Source organism: Perca fluviatilis, chromosome 13 (assembly GCF_010015445.1).
Source record: "Perca fluviatilis chromosome 13, GENO_Pfluv_1.0, whole genome shotgun sequence".
NCBI classification, from domain to species: domain Eukaryota; kingdom Metazoa; phylum Chordata; class Actinopteri; order Perciformes; family Percidae; genus Perca; species Perca fluviatilis.
In genome coordinates, this window is record NC_053124.1 from 17,711,212 (window position 1) to 17,727,550 (window position 16,339).

General features: G+C 42.2%; 1 protein-coding gene across 1 annotated transcript; it reads left to right on the plus strand.

Annotated features, from left to right (window-relative positions):
- The first annotated feature begins 8,707 nt into the window (after positions 1–8,707).
- trib1 (tribbles pseudokinase 1) lies at positions 8,708–16,215 on the plus strand. Its single transcript, XM_039820555.1, has 3 exons — positions 8,708–9,398; positions 10,144–10,436; positions 13,480–16,215. The coding sequence occupies exons 1-3, from the start codon at positions 9,078–9,080 to the stop codon at positions 13,952–13,954; spliced, it is 1,089 nt and encodes a 362-aa protein (XP_039676489.1). The 5' UTR covers positions 8,708–9,077; the 3' UTR covers positions 13,955–16,215.
- The last annotated feature ends 124 nt before the right edge of the window (positions 16,216–16,339 follow it).

Here is a 16,339-nt window from a genome sequence, read left to right on the forward strand (position 1 = left end):
CACTCTGCTATAGTCTTTTTTGCCTGCAGTATAGCGAAAACAATAAGTTTATATTCTTGGGGTTTCAGATTTTGATTTGTTAAATACAGGTGCAGCAATATAATTTGATGGTCAAGTGGAATGTTCACAGACGAGATGAACATGGTTTTATTGATTACTTCCCTCCAGAATGTTTTAATTTTGTCACACTCCCAGACGCAGTGCATAAATGTCCCTTTAGCCTCGCTGAATTTAAAACAAAAAGGTCAGGTATATTACTGTTGTATTTGTTTAATTTGACAGGAGTTGTGTATGTCTGCATCAGCCAATTATATTGGAGTAGGTTTTAGAGTTTGCTGTTTGTTTCTGAGATGAGTCACAGATTTTTTTTTCCCCAGAGGTCACATACTTTACTTATTCCTTTCTTTGCCCATATCTGGAATCCTGCAACCAGCTTTTCTGATTTAAATGAAACATTGCCCCACACTGGGCTGAATTGTGACAGAGAGTCCAATATGTCCATTTATTATTTTACCGTATACCATATATTAACCACATTACGAACTAAAGGGTGAGCAGTATGTGTTCTTAAGTACTTTAGCTTAGCTGAATACAGGTATAAATGCAATGGCACCTTACAGGAGCACGACTCCATCTCCATCCATGACGGAACATCTCCAGAAGAAAAATACAAAATAATAGTTCTCAATTGTGTTGCTAAATAGTACCAATAAAGATTTGGACATTTCAGCTCCCCAATATCAAATGGAAGATACAGCAGAGATAAGCGGATTCGAGACACGTTACACTTCTTATTCCATATACATTTCCTGAAAAGTGCTGCGAGTTTCTTAAACATTAAATCAGTCTTGCGTTACATATTTTTTTGTGGATTAATTCAGTCTTTCATGGCTTCCTCCATCAAAGCAACTGGATTCATCATTCATCTTGATCTTAAATTGTTCTTGTCTACTGCTCTACTTTTCCAAAAAGCTGAGTGGTTAAAAAAAAAAAAAAATAACACAATGGCTCTCCTTTTTTCCCCTCAGAGCAGCAATAAATGACAATCACTTCTTGTTTCCTTTCCTCAATCAGTGTGAACTCATTGCACTGAGGGTGACATCATGGGCTCAACCCAGCTGAGTGGCGACAGCTTGTGTAACCTCAGTGATGGGCTGGTGACAGTATGGTGGTGACGTGTATGTTGCGGCCACAGCGCGCACGCACACACACACACACACACGCATGCACACGCATGCACGCACGCAGGCATAGACAATTACCATCCACTTCCCATTAGCAACAGGAAACCCCTTGAGTCATCCCAGAGTGGAGCTCTGAGTGTAAGGCGAACTATTTCAGTGAAATCATGTGTTGAAGAGTGTTTCATAAAGATAGTTATGAAATCATGTTCTTTGGACATGAAGGGAAGTGAGCTGATCTTTTCAAGTGAAATTCTGCTGATGAAGGCTTGAGGGGGGTGGCCTTTCCAATGAAATTGTCTATGTTAGAAGACACAATATAATTAAACTGTAATAGTGGTTAATACCGCAGTGCAGAGTTACAGTACAGAATAATTTCAATCATCCAATAAAATCAATTAACTGGTCAAACTGGCAACATAAAAAAAATTTTAATAAATTTTTTATTGATAGTATACAGGTAGAAATTCAATGATAATACAGGTTTTAAGACATCATAACCCATTTCAATAAAATCATAAAATACATAACTGGTCGTGTCATAATTTTGTTTACAGGACAGGAAGGGATTTACTAAGGTTGATAAGTTAAACACAAAAAAAAGTTTAATAAGTGGAGAAACATATGGATTATATTGTAGACCAATGTATTAGACAGCACTTCGCCCCGCTATAATAAAAACACTAAATGAGGGAATATCCTTGAATCTTTGCCAAGGGGCAGTGAAGCTAGCGCCCTTTATATAGAGAGTGTGGCCAACTCAAATCATGGGCGCCACATTTGATACCAACTTCAGATGACTCTACAGTGTAACCCTATGGGGAAAATATGCTATCTTGAAATAAATCGCTTATTTTCACCATAAACAGGCATATACATGTTATTATCAACGTTTGTCAATATGTAAAAGGCCCTTACGGAAATATTCCAGTGTACATTTACCTTCTATATCGTAAATGGGCCTCTAAAAAATGCCCATGTAGTGAGTGACCACTTTGCCTAATAAGTCTGAGCAGAGTTTACCTTTCTAATGTCCGCTAGCATACAGGCTAACTATAGCTATCTTTGTGTGTAACGTAACAAAAACCGACCCATCTCAGAGAAGCGAAGCTCAATATTTAATTCAATAAAATGATGGTACAAAAGGAGCACTAACGCCACAGTTGACAACATGGACGCAGATATAGGAAACTCTGAAGGCAGTCGTAATATTTACCTAGCGCAACAGTGTTAGCCTAGTCTGCTAACGTTAGCAAACGTCGGCGAAGCTTTAGCTAGCTGTCTAAAACCGTCCATGCTGTGTTTCACTTTCCCTCCAATATTATTCTGAACATAATAAAGACACCTGGACTCGGTCGAGACCAAAAGCCGTAGCTATGACTACGGCAAGATCACAAGCATTTAGGTATATGGAGTGCTAGTGAAAAAGCTAACGCTAGCATAAGGCTAACTTCAAACTTCATTCATTTCTAAAGCAGTGTTAGAACTTTTTTGACAGCATGGTACACATTAACGATGGTATTACTATATTTGTCCTATGTAATTTGTTATCATATCGAAGAGAGAAATTGACATTTACCTCACAATAATTAACAGCTCCCATACTTTTCGGTTCAAGGGGGGACTTGTGAAAAACAGTAGGTATGGTGTTCTTTGGATGCAACTCAGCATTCTTTCTCCTCCAAACACGACGAGTTGAGTTTTTACCAAAAAGTTCTATTTTGGTTTCAGCTGACCATATGACATTCTCCCAATCCTCTTCTGGATCATCCAAATGCTCTCTAGCAAACTTCAGACGGGCCTGGACTGGCTTAAGCAGGGGGACACGTCTGGCACTGCAGGATTTGAGTCCCTGGCGGCGTAGTGTGTTACTGATGGTAGCCTTTGTTACTTTGGTCCCAGCTCTCTGCAGGTCATTCACTAGGTCCCCCCATGTGGTTCTGGGATTTTTGCTCACCGTTCTTGTGATCATTTTGACCCCACGGGGTGAGATCTTGCGTGGAGCCCCAGATCGAGGGAGATTATCAGTGGTCTTGTATGTCTTCCATTTTCTAATGATTGCTCCCACAGTTGATTTCTTCACACCAAGCTGCTTACCTATTGCAGATTCAGTCTTCCCAGCCTGGTGCAGGTCTACAATTTTGACAGCTCTTTGGTCTTGGCCATAGTGGAGTTTGGAGTGTGACTGTTTGGTTGTGGACAGGTGTCTTTTATACTGATAACAAGTTCAAACAGATGCCATTAATACAGGTAACGAGTAGAGGACAGAAGAGCCTCTTAAAGAAGAAGTTACACGTCTGTGAGAGCCAGAAATCTTTCTTGTTTGTAGGTGACCAAATACTTATTTTACCGAGGAATTTACCAATTAATTCATTAAAAATCCTACAATGTGATTTTCTGGATTTTTTTTCTCATTTTGTCTCTCATAGTTGAAGTGTACCTATAATGAAAATTACAGGCCTCTCTCATCTTTTTAAGTGGGAGAACTTGCACAATTGGTGGCTGACTAAATACTTTTTTTGCCCCACTGTATATACACGATCAATTCAAATTATCCATTTCAAACTGTTCAAACTATAGACAGAGCATTTAGTGTTGCATTTGGGAAGTTTCACCTCATTGTTGTCAGTATCAATCATACATTTCTGAAAATTTGAAGTTTTACAACATTGGCATTGTCAAAAGGACCCAACATACAGGTTTAACAGTTGAGAAATTGAGTATTATTATTATTATATCTCTACCCACAGTAAATGCATTGTTATCGGTGTGTCACCACATTCCACCATTGTTCATACAAAATGAAAATGTTTAGCTTTATAACTTCTCAGAAGACCTTTGGGGAAGTATTTGTGCTGAGTATGTGCAAACATGACAACTCCCCTGTGTGAAAACAAATGGTTTCAATCAATGGGGAACAATGTGTAGGTGTGTTACCATGTAAAAACAATTACTGGTCATGTGCTGTAAAATCCAAGCACAGGATATTCTGAAAATTGAAAAGTACGTGTTAAACTGGGTTTTGAATTGCATAAATCATTTATGTTGCCAAGAATCCAGTCTCTCCAATCCGACCAACCCTGACTCAGCCTAACAGATCAAAGAAATTTGTGTGTGATGGACAGATCGGGAGAATTAGCTAAGAGAGGCAGGCATTTTTGGCCAGACTATAGTCTGGAGTCCATCCACATGAAACAATCCCCCACCTCAGCTCCTGGTTTGATTGATTGTCCTTGAGGTCAGCCAAGGTTGTGAAGATACAGAGCATTTTTAGCAGAGATGGTTATAGCGGGCTGATGACTAATTTTGGAGGAGACCTCAACACTTGAGTTCATACAGTTCACAGTGTCTAGGAGCTTATGTTAACATATACAGTAGACCAGAGTATCGCAGTAAGTTGTTATTTTTTGTTCTAAAGGCAGAATATATACCATGATAGAATGGACGAAATTCCTTAATTTTAATGCTAACATATACAGGTAGTTGAATAGCCAGTAGCCCACTTCTATCTTCCACACTCCAATTCTTCATTCATAGCAAATTGTCAGCTGTCCAAATACACAATGGTAATGGCAGACAACCAGATATTAGCAGAAAACAAGTTCTACTTTACAAAATTCATAAACAAGTGGCAGTATAATACCAATAGAGGAAGATGGTGAACTTATAAAAGACTACTGTTGCATATAGTATCCTTACTTCCTTCTTTCCTCATGTGACCTTTTTCAGATGCTCAGAAATGGGGTCAAAGTTTAGCTGTAATTACAATAATTACCATATTTGCCATAGCTCTGCATGCTAAAGAAATATTTATTGTGTGTCCGTGCAGAGATGAAAACCTCTGTGGTGCAATTTGCCCTGAAGCATTTATCTTCCAGTGCATATCTTCAGGAGAATTATTAATCAATATGATTCAACAAGAATGATTAAACAACAATCAACAACAACAGCTATGAATAAACATTGAGTTAAAGGAGACATTCGTATTTTCAGTTTCATACTTGAATTTTGGGTTTCTACTAGAGCATGTTTAATGCTTTAATGTTAAAAAAACAACAACAAAAAAACACCCTCTATTCACAGTGTCTGAAACCCTCCGTTTTAGCACCTGTCTCTTTAAGCCCCCCTCCCAAAAAAGCCAAGTCTGTCCTGATTGGTCAGCATTTCCAGGTCTTCCACATCAGTGCTCTTGGGCGTCTCTGCACCGTCATTGCAGCTGGGGAATGACTGTAACGGCACTGTAGCAGCACTTTCTGCCAATGTATAGTATAGTTGTGTGAACAGTCACACTGCCATGGCTGATGCTGTGTTCATGTCATATTATTTAGACTGTACTTATGAGCAGCCGAGACGAAAAGCCTCATGGTTGTAATTCCGAGTTGGAAATATCTGGAATTTCTGACAACGGTTTTCTCAGAGTAGGTGAAAAAAGTGTCAACAAACCAAAAAGGGCAGTATATTTTTTTGTGGAAAATGTTCATCATAAAAGGCATCTATTTATCACCATTATCCAATACCCACACCAGAAAGACAGGTGTATGAGCAAAACAGGCTACTCATCATTTAAAGGGTAACTACTGTTTTTTTCAACGCTATTTTCCATTGTTTTGTGTCTAAGTGACTGAACGGAACAACGATCTTTGACATTGGTCCAGTATTAAGCAAGATCGCTGCAGTCAAAGGCAAAACAAGCTACAATGTAAGTTAATTGTGCAGCTTGTACTTACGTTCACAAAAGTGCTTGTTTTTCCATTGACAGGCTCAGATTAATATTCGAAGTGTCTGAAAACATTATGTAAAGGATTTCTAAGGAGGTCAACCTTTCTGTTAAGAGTAATATCATTTTTTAAACATAAAAACATCCACAAAATTGCGTTCGCTAAAGCCACCAGACTCCATGTAAACAAAGTAATTTTAGCATCGTAAAATACACTTCATTCAAAGTCGACAGAAACAAAATAAAACTATGAAAAGCTATTTTGGGTCATCTTTCCACTTATCCAACCATCACAACTCTAGTTTTGGTTGAAATAAACACATAGTTTACCAATTTACATGTGAAAATATGTTGGCTATATACATGCTAAAAGTATTCTTATTTATTTATTTTTTTAGATGTCTGGTGGGTCTTAAATATGTTTTAAAAAGACCTCTCTCTGTGGGGATCCTTTCCATAATGTTGTCAGACACTTGGAATAATAATATGAGCCTTTTCAGTGGCAAAATAAAGCACTTTTAGTGAACCAAATTGACAATGCACATTTGCCCCATAGGGTTACATTAGAGCCCGGTCTGTGGCTGCCGGCTACAGCGTTCACGCTCAATACTGGACCAATTTCAAAGATTGTTGGTCCTATCAGTCACTCTTACACAAAAACATAGGAGAATATGGTCCAGGTTAGAGAAAAAAAAAAACGTAGTTACCCTTTAAAAGAACTAACTGTAGCCTACGTCTGACTCAAGTTCGAGTCTCAAGTCTCCAGCTCTGCTCAGAGCAGCTCAAATGAAAAATAATTCACAGTGATGGCTGGCTGTCAGCCAGATCAGATTGAACTATTCTCAAAGCAGATCAATTCCCAGTTTCTCTTTAGCGCTGCTGGTGGTGAGTGACTCCACTAATTATAACAAGGGAGAGCATGCCCTGAATACTGTTTTCTCTTCCAGCTCATTTGCATGTGGACGCAGACACACTCCTACACTGCGCGCGCACACACACACACACACACACGCTGACCATCTATATAATACTACAACCTGCAGTCCAGCAACATAAACTATCTTGCATAAGAGCAATGTACAGCCTACACATGTAGTATGGTGTGACCTCGTGTAATGTTTACAACGTAAACTCTGAGTTACGCTGGAACAAATCATCGTCATATCACACACACACACACACACACACACACACACACACACACACACACACACACACACACACACGTAAACACACACTGTGTTTATCACAGCCAACGCAATACCTCAGTTTTTCCAGTGTATACCTAAACACTGTGCCACACATAAACAAGCAACAAACATGCATCATAACATTGATGCACTGACGCACCACCAGGTCCGGACTATTGTCACATAACAATAAACCTTTGGGCCTTCCACAGCTCTGCCGCCCTTTCCCACTGTGGCTGCTCATCCTGCTTTTTGAACTTTTTTAAAAAAGGGAGCGAGAGACCGCAGAGAGAGAGGAAACCTGTTCCCGTGCCTGTTCGACTGCATGACAAACACACTTGCTCACAGAGACGCACGCATGCATCAATCAGTTGGTGAGTCACCTTTTTCATAGGACGACCACTGCACAAAGAAAGAATGTAAGGCCTAAAAATAACAGCCATCATTCCTATGGAATCTGCAGCTCATCCATGTTTGGACAGCCTGCAGAGACAGGTTCACATGACCTTTTTTAGTCAAGCTGAGCCAAACTGCTGTGACCTTAAGTTAAGTGTGTGACCTCTTAATGGAAGGAACTGTGTTGGAAATGTGGAAAGAAATGGTTTGGAACGGCATGCTTCTGTTTAGCAGGAGTGCTCACACACACATACACAGGGCAGCTGGTGCTCTGTGTTTAGTGAACGCTCAGTAAGCCTCTACTGCAGCCACTGTGCTTGTGCGACATAAAGCAGTGGAAAAAGAGAACTCTTGCGCAACACACATGGTCACGCGTGTGTGCACACACCCCAACAAACACACATGCACATTTGTAATTACCTCAGCACTCCTCATCACAGAAATGTTTTTCAATCATCCTTTAATTTCTGGTTCTCACATTCTTAAATAACAGTCCATAGTTCACTGATTATACTTTTTTCGAGAATATTGCATAATTTTCACACTGATTGCACAGTATTGGCTTGCTTGCTTGCTTGTTTGTAAGTAGTTCTGTCTCTGGTAGCCCAGCTGCTATGATGTTGTTTACGGAGCCGCGCTGCGCTGGCATATTTTATGTGAATGCTTATAGCCCAGCACCACTAAGGCTTTATAGGGGTGAGTCATATCCACATAACAAACAAGCCCAGCATGGGAAAATATCATGGTGATGTTAAAGGTAGAGTTAAGGCTCATACACTGGAGCATTGTACAGGCTAGTTCACACTTGAGGCCTAACATTTGGAGAGCAAACAGCTCAGGTGACATACAGGAGGTCTGTGGGGAGATTGTTGCAACTGGTAATAAATGGTAATAAGAGCTGAACAATATAAGGAACAACTGAGTCAGAGAAAGAGTTTTAAAGATTGTTAATTATTGTCTAAAACATGCATGCTTGACGAGGCAGCCATAATAACTAGCAGATGCTTTCTTCATTCCTCTCACATGGTCGTTTTTTTTTTTTTTTTTTCAATATCAGCAAAATCTCAGAACAGGAATTCCGAGATTCATGACACCACAACATACAAGGAAAAAAGGTTACATGAATGTTTGCGCCATATGCTTATGTAGTCTTCTGTGAAAGGTAATACAGCAGAGCCGGTGCTGTTACAGGATTGCTCAATGGTTGTGTCACCAGGAGGCTGGACTGGTCGGGCGGAGTGTTTGAGCTCTGAGCTCAACATCACCGGAGCACACTCACTCTCTGCTTCTCTGAGTGTGAGGCGGTCTCTCTTTCTCTCTTTGTCTCTCTTTTTCTCTATCTCTCTCTCTCTCTCTCTCAGTCTGGACTCTGAGGGATCGGGATTTTCTCACCAAAAGTACACAGACCTCAGAGCCACGGGCATTCACTATCCAAAAACGACGTGGGTTTGGATTATTACCGTCACTGAAATGCGCTGAAGTTTAATTTATATCGCAACTATAATGAATCTCACACGGAGAAATGCATCGCACCGTTTGTAGTTTATTTTAAGGACACATCCTAAAACCAGTCGGGGTCTCGTTTTTGCTTTCATGGTGAATCGGTTTATCAGGATGAACTTGCAGTGGAGCAGTCCGGCACAATGCATCCGCACCGGGAGAGTCGCGCACAAGCGGCTGGACTCAGACGATCAGCCGCCAGCCAAATGCGCCAGGCTGAGCGCCGAGGCGGGGGACACACAGGGACTCCTCGCCACCTCTCCCGGCTCCCCGGTCAGTCCAGTCTCAAGCCCTGTCCCGGCGACCCACCAGGGGCCATCCAGTATAGGACCGTTTCTGCTTCTACCTCTGGCGGACCGGGAGAGCGTGCACAGCGCGATGAACACCAACAGTGGCGATGAGCTGCTGTGCAAGGTATGCGCAATCCCGACATTGTGCAATTTCTTTGAATGAATGGTGTTTCAAGACATCGCGTTGCTCAATAGCCCGTCTGACATGTCATCAGTATTTAGCAGACTTTTTTCACCAAATGTCATTCTCACGCGAACTGTGTCACACTTTGCGTAACAACAGTGTTACTTCATGATTTGTAAATCCCGAATATGATTATTTGAAATCGGTTTGCAAATACACGAAAGACCAGTCAACCCCTTAAACCTATGCTGTGTTGTGATAATACAGCCTACCTATGGAAATCCACCTATCCTGTGTGTCTGTCAAATCGGCTCATTTGCATACACGTCACTGCAATACGCCACCTCATGACACACACAAAATGCAAACATGTGAGGCAGTGAAAAGACTTCCATGATAACAAGGATCTGCTTTGATGAGGATAGGGCCCTCCACTGTCCCAGATCGATGTGTTTATTTTGCGTGATAGACCTGCAGGCGTTTGGCTTTGTTGATTAATGAAGTTAATCGCTATATGCTTTGATGATTCATTTGTCATGCTAAAAGCAAAAGCAGCGTATTGAGCTGGAATCAAAGCATATCCTACGCCTTCCATTTAACTCGCTGCCAAATTTGCATGCTTGTTTCCTCAGATGATCATTAGGAACACACTGACCCATTGCCTCCTCCCCCTCACACTCTCCCTTCCTCACTATCTTTCTAATTCCCATCCTGCCTCTCTGTGCCTCCCCTCTCTCTCTCGCAGGTCTTTGATATGGGGGTGTACCAGGAAAAGATCAGAGCCTACGGCATCCTACCAGCCCACAGAAATGTGGCCGGCATAAGGGACATCATCCTTGGTGAATGCAAAGCCTACGTGTTCCTGAACAAGGATTTTGGGGACATGCACACCCTAGTGAAGAGCTGCCGCAGGCTGGATGAGGAGCATGCCTGCAGCCTCTTCCGTCAGGTGGCTCTGGCTGTGGCACACTGCCACCAGGCTGGCATCGTGCTGGGTGACCTTAAACTGCGAAAGTTTGTCTTCGCTGATGAGAAAAGGTGAGACAATCACATTCCTTACAGTTCTTTCAAGGAAACAGATTTAAAATATTGTCACGCAGTGGGTGACAACGTTCTCATGTTGTTTTTACCATCCACCTGTTCAGCATCCCGTTCCTTCTTCCCAGTTTTGTCCAGCTCTATTAGTATCAGTAAACTTTATTTGGATGCTCTCAGACTTTAAAACATGCAGGGTAGTGGGATGTGCCAGTGAAGGCACAGAGCAAACGTGGCAGCAGCTGATACACACAGGCCATGTGTGCAGATATCCATGTGGGCGCTGATAGAGTAGGAGTTCTGTACTTGTGGAGGCAGACTGCATAGCTTCCCAGATTTTCGCCCTCTCTGTCTGTCTCCCTTTCTCACTCTCGATGTGTCTCTTTGTATGCTCGTGTGTTTGTTTTGCATGCCTGTGTGTGCGTGCGCGCATGCATGTGTGAATGTAGTGGGTGGTAGTTTGGCCGAGCTGCTAGACGAGGCCGGTGAATGAGACAATCATCTCCTTCTGTGGTCTATATTTTCGAATATATTTATTCCTCATTATTTATTGATAAATTACATCATAACTATGCTGCAGCATAACTGATGCTTCCAACAAGGATTCATTCAAATACACTTTTATCCATGCATGAAGGATGTGTGTGTGTGTGTGTGCGTGCGTGCGTGCGTGCGTGCGTGCGTGCGCGCACACGCACACACACACACACACACACACACACACACACACACACACACACAGCTTACAAAACTATTTGTTGCCTCTTTGCCCTTGCGTCACTCGCTTTCCTGTAAGCACCCGCTGATGCGGCACAACCCCCCCCCAACCCAGCCTTCCAAAGGCCCTTTTTCATGGAGACTTTTCAACAGTAACATTCTCCAGCCATGACCTCCGGGTTTGCAGGGTCACACTGGATGAATGAGAGCAGACAGCCAGCGAGAGAAGTTGAAGTTGGTTGTGTCCCTCTGATAGCTATACGGCTGCAGAGTGATGAGTCACAGTGTATATGTGCAGAGGGGGAGAGGAGGGGGGCTGCATAGCTGATTTTCTTTTCTTTGTGAGTGTGTGTATGTGTGTGTGTCCAAACATGTTTGTATGGGTGCTGATTACACATTCAGAGCAAGCTCAAATGCCTTTTTTGCCTGGAATTCAGTATTTTGTTAGATGGGTGACCATAGTGCAACATTGATGCTGGTAGACCCACAAGACCCGCTTGACCCTGGAGTTGTGGGATGACATATTCTTTTTAACTTCTCTTTTTGCTTTGGCTGGTGACATACTGCAGTGCCACTACAAATGATCTTACTGTGATGTAAAAACAAAGCTGCAGATTTCGCTGGTAGCGTGGAATTTGGCTTTTGTACACCCTAAGATTGCTGCCTCTATCAAATCACAGACAGACTGATCAACAAGTAGTAGTAAGTCTCCTTGAAATGTTGTGATTCTGCATGACCTCATTTATCTCGGCATACGCTCTTCCAAATCCACAATCAGGCATCTTTCAAACCCCAACAATCGCGCTGTGACGCAATGTCCCAGCCAACAATGCAGCACTCAAGCTAGAGACAGAGAGAGTCACAACAATTTGACAAATGCCACACACACACACACACACACACACACGTTTAGGGAAGGTGACTAGCAATGTGAAGCATGCAGAGCTTCACTGCCGGGCCAGCCTTCCCGTGCGTCACTGATGTGGCAACAGCCATTTGAGGGTAATTATGGGATGGCTGGCGCAGCGAGTGTGGAACCCAGGTGCAGATAGCTGCGGAGAGAGAGAGAGAGAGAGAGAGAGAGAGAGAGAGAGAGAGAGAAGATATGGACTCTCAACAGAAGGATGACTCACTCTCTCCACCCCTCTAACTCTCTCTGTTCTGTTTCCTTTCCTGTCTCCATCTCTCGTTCTCCTTTCCTGACATATCTCCTCCACTATCTTGGTGTTTAAATATCAGTTGCCTTCTATCTTGGTCCTTCTGGCTGTCACTATTTTCATCCTCTCTCTGGCTGACTATTTCTGAAGTTCCTCACAGAGTCAACCCCTCTGAATGTCAGATAAAGTGGCACACTTTATGTGGCCGTTTGACTTGATAAAACCTCCATCGCCGCGTTATTCTTGGGAGCAAATATTGAAAAGCTAGAAGAATTTTTTTTGTTTAATTAAAAACACAGCACATCTGCTGCTGTAGAAATGTATCACTCAATTTTCCCATCAATTATTTTGCAAGAGTGTTTTAGCGGTCTAGTACAAATAAACTTTCACAATCTAAAAAGTTGCTCTGGTGCTGGACTAAACATATCTACCCCAGCTAAATATAGCTCTGTGTGTGTGTGTGTGTGTGTGTGTGTGTGTGTGTGTGTGTGTGTGTGTGTGTGTGTGTGTGTGTGTGTGTGTGTGTGTGTGTGTGTGTGTGTGTGTGTGTGTGTGTAGGAGGGGAAGGTGCTGGAGTTATTATAGAAGTATTATTATATGGAGTATATTTATGTATGTTTATGTGAACATGTGTGCCAGGAAGTCAATGGAAATTTGCTTAAGCAGCTCAGCTTCTCAAACAGGACTCATTGGTGTGTGTGTGTGTTTTGTTTTTTTCCATGATGCAATCAGTGACTTATATTTAACAGATCCTTGAAATGTTTGACAGTGTTAAACAAAGCTACTGTTAGAAATAGACCCTCACACATGCACACTCAGTGGTGTACTAGAACTAATGACTTTTGCTTTAAATATTGTTGTATATCGGAACTCCAAGGACATAATTTGACTATATATATGTTATTCTGCTTGTGAAATGCAGATGGATTTGGATTTTGATGTGGGGGGTGAACATTAAGTTCTTAGGTTTCACCACAATGTGTACGGGATAACAGATGATGTCATTGCTAGTACTTGCCGTTCTTGTAAAGAAAGGGGATTCTTGAATGTTTTGAGGAATACAGTAGCTGCTGGAAGTAAACATCCAGCAAACAAAACATTTGTCAGTATTGTCAAAGCTCTTAAAAGGTCCTTTAGAAAGTCCTGACCTTATTTTGACTTTGTCTTCACAGGACACAGGTGAGACTAGAAAGCCTCGAGGACTGTCGCGTCCTAGAAGACCCAAGCAACGACTCCATGTCAGACACCCACGGCTGCCCCGCCTACGTCAGCCCAGAGATCCTCAGCGGCTCTGCGCCTTACTCTGGCAAGATGGCCGACATGTGGAGCCTGGGGGTCATGCTGTACACTATGCTGGTTGGCCGCTACCCCTTCCACGACCCAGACCCGGCCACGCTGTTTTCCAAAATCCGCAGAGGCCAGTGCTGTTTGCCAGAGGGCTTGTCGCCCAGGGCCAAGTGTCTGCTCCAGAGCCTGCTGAGGAAAGAACCCTGGGAGAGACTCACGGCGAATGAGCTGCTCGCTCACCCGTGGTTCCACCAGCCGCCGTCGTCGCAGGAAGTGGCGCTGGGTGAACAGGAAGTGAGCTCGGCAGAACAGATGGTGCCATCCTTTGACGTGGAAGAGGATGATGATCTGTTCTGCTGACGAACTTGATTCAGCTGAGTCTGGCTGAGGGACCAAAACAGAGATTGCTATGAGGGATCCATTGTTGTTTTTTTTTTACATTGGCACTTTTTAGAAACCCATTTGTGTACTGTCGAGTGTACATACACCCTCAAGCTTTCTACAAAAACTTACTGTACTGTATTTTGTTGTCGTATGTGTGTTACTTGCTAAGGGCATTGTTCACAATGATCACGCATTGTGTTTTTATATGTATGTTTTTGAAAGTATGTGGTGCTAAAAGAAATCACAAGGACTCCAGATTATTTGCCAGATTATGTTAACAAAATGATCTCTATCACAGAGAAGTAACCAATGGCAAACAGTTGTCACCAATGGTTGCTCTGAGCCCGGACTCACAAGGCTTCAGAAAGCATTAGATGAATCCTGAACGGGAGGCGAGGAGACTTGAGGTTGTTCCTCTCTCGGACCACGCTGGAGGCTCCGCCGGCTGACTCACCGATCCGGCTCAAAGAAGGCCAAGCACAAGCTTAACGTCTCGCAGCAGGCAGTGTCGTAGAGTGAGAAAGATGCTTAGCAGGGGACTGATTGTCACACTCAGCAGGGGACGCTACCAAGGTGTCTCACTGCCAATGCTACATGCTTTGCTCTCCATTCGTTTAAGCAAATGGAGAGCATTTACAAATCTCACACCATGCACAGAAGGTTGAGAAAGGCGGGGTGTTACTGTGTAAAACTCACAGAAAAGTGTGGATAGTTTGTCTCACACACACACACACACACAAACAAACACAAACACAAACACAAACACACACACACACACACACACACACACACACACACACACACACACACACACACACACACACACACACACACACAAATAAGCAGTGGCACTGGCCTAAGTTTTTGTAAATGGCTAACGGAGAAAGAAAGGAGTCTCAGTAACTTTCTTATTTGTAACAGTTAAAACTAAAGCATTTAACCTTTTAAAAAACATGCTCAAACCTGAATATATCATGAAAAAAGGTTGACTATGATCTACATTATCTGTCCGGCTCTTCTGAAACGCTGTGTGTGCAATTAGCCAAAGCTAAACCTAACACTAATGCTTCTGGTTTAAAATGAAATGCTGAAAGGAACTCTGGTTTTAAAGACTTGGTCACATGCCTTTGCAGTAACTGAGATGGTTGGATAAATCATACGCATAAAGGCATGCTACAGTAGGATTTTAGTGGAAAAAATAAAAAATACACAAATAGAAATCAAATGGTACTTCCTCCTGACGCAATATGAGCAGAGTTATCACTCAATCCAACGATATTTGTAATTTTTAAGAAATGTGTCAAATATCCAGTTAAGGAACCATCAAGTCAGAAAGAAAACTTGTTACAGAAAAATGAATTTTTTCCAGTGGAACCAGTTATGTTCATTTCTGTTGGAAAATGTTGTCAAGCTGCGTTTCTTTGACAAAGCTGAGCTGTGTCGAGTGCTGTGCCCGTATCACTGCGTTTCATAAACTGAATGGCTCTGAATCAGTCGCAGTCAGGCGATATTTGATGTTGGTTGTCTGATGATGACTCATCACTTGAGCGCGTCTGTAGAGAATGGTCCTGACCTTGGCTGGAAGAATCTGTCCTGACTGTTTCACCTCTTTAAATGGTACTTTTTTTCCCCTTCCTTTTATTTTTTGCCATTAAAAGCTGTGGAGCCATGGAGACTAGTCTTCATAGTTAGTGACAAGATGTACCACGCTCTAAAATAGGTTTTATCTTGGACTGTGACAGGCGGACGCAGCACTAGTGTGGATTATCCTTACAGGCTACTGAAGATCTGCAGCCAGCTATTTCATTGTGGCACAATCATTTTGACGATGGTACTAAATCTGCCATATCTGAGAAACACTGTGCATTAAATATTTGGGTCAAGCATTTGACTAATAAAACCTCTATTCCAGTTCTTGAATTATTTTTCTCTCATCTGCTCGAGAGATGGGAACAGACCTGTGACAATCTGAATTGTTCCTCACAGAAAAGTAATTTAAAAAGATTTATGATTTTACATGTAGTGAGTCACACATTCAAGTGACACGTAGAGTAAACTGACACGGGTGCAGAAACTTCATATTGCACTGTGAATTACATATTTGTGACACAACCTAGAGGCTGTTACTGGTCCAGACAGGTTACACATGAGATATATTCATTGTACAAAAGATGTAAATATGTATATTTGAAATATGTGTGGAGATGTTGAATAAAGATCACATTTTTTCATATTCACATGGCTTGTTTTTATCATTACTGCTGCTTGTCACACACACACACACACACACACACACACACACACACACACACACACACACACACACACACACACACACACACACGCACACACACACACAGA

Bases quoted from the DNA above. Each gene is read 5' to 3' on its own strand.
- trib1 (XM_039820555.1), top strand. From the start codon at position 9,078: ATGGTGAATCGGTTTATCAGGATGAACTTGCAGTGGAGCAGTCCGGCA. The intron at 9,399-10,143 runs GTATGCGCAATC...TCTCTCTCGCAG, and splicing joins GCGATGAGCTGCTGTGCAAG to GTCTTTGATATGGGGGTGTA. The intron at 10,437-13,479 runs GTGAGACAATCA...TTGTCTTCACAG, and splicing joins GTCTTCGCTGATGAGAAAAG to GACACAGGTGAGACTAGAAA.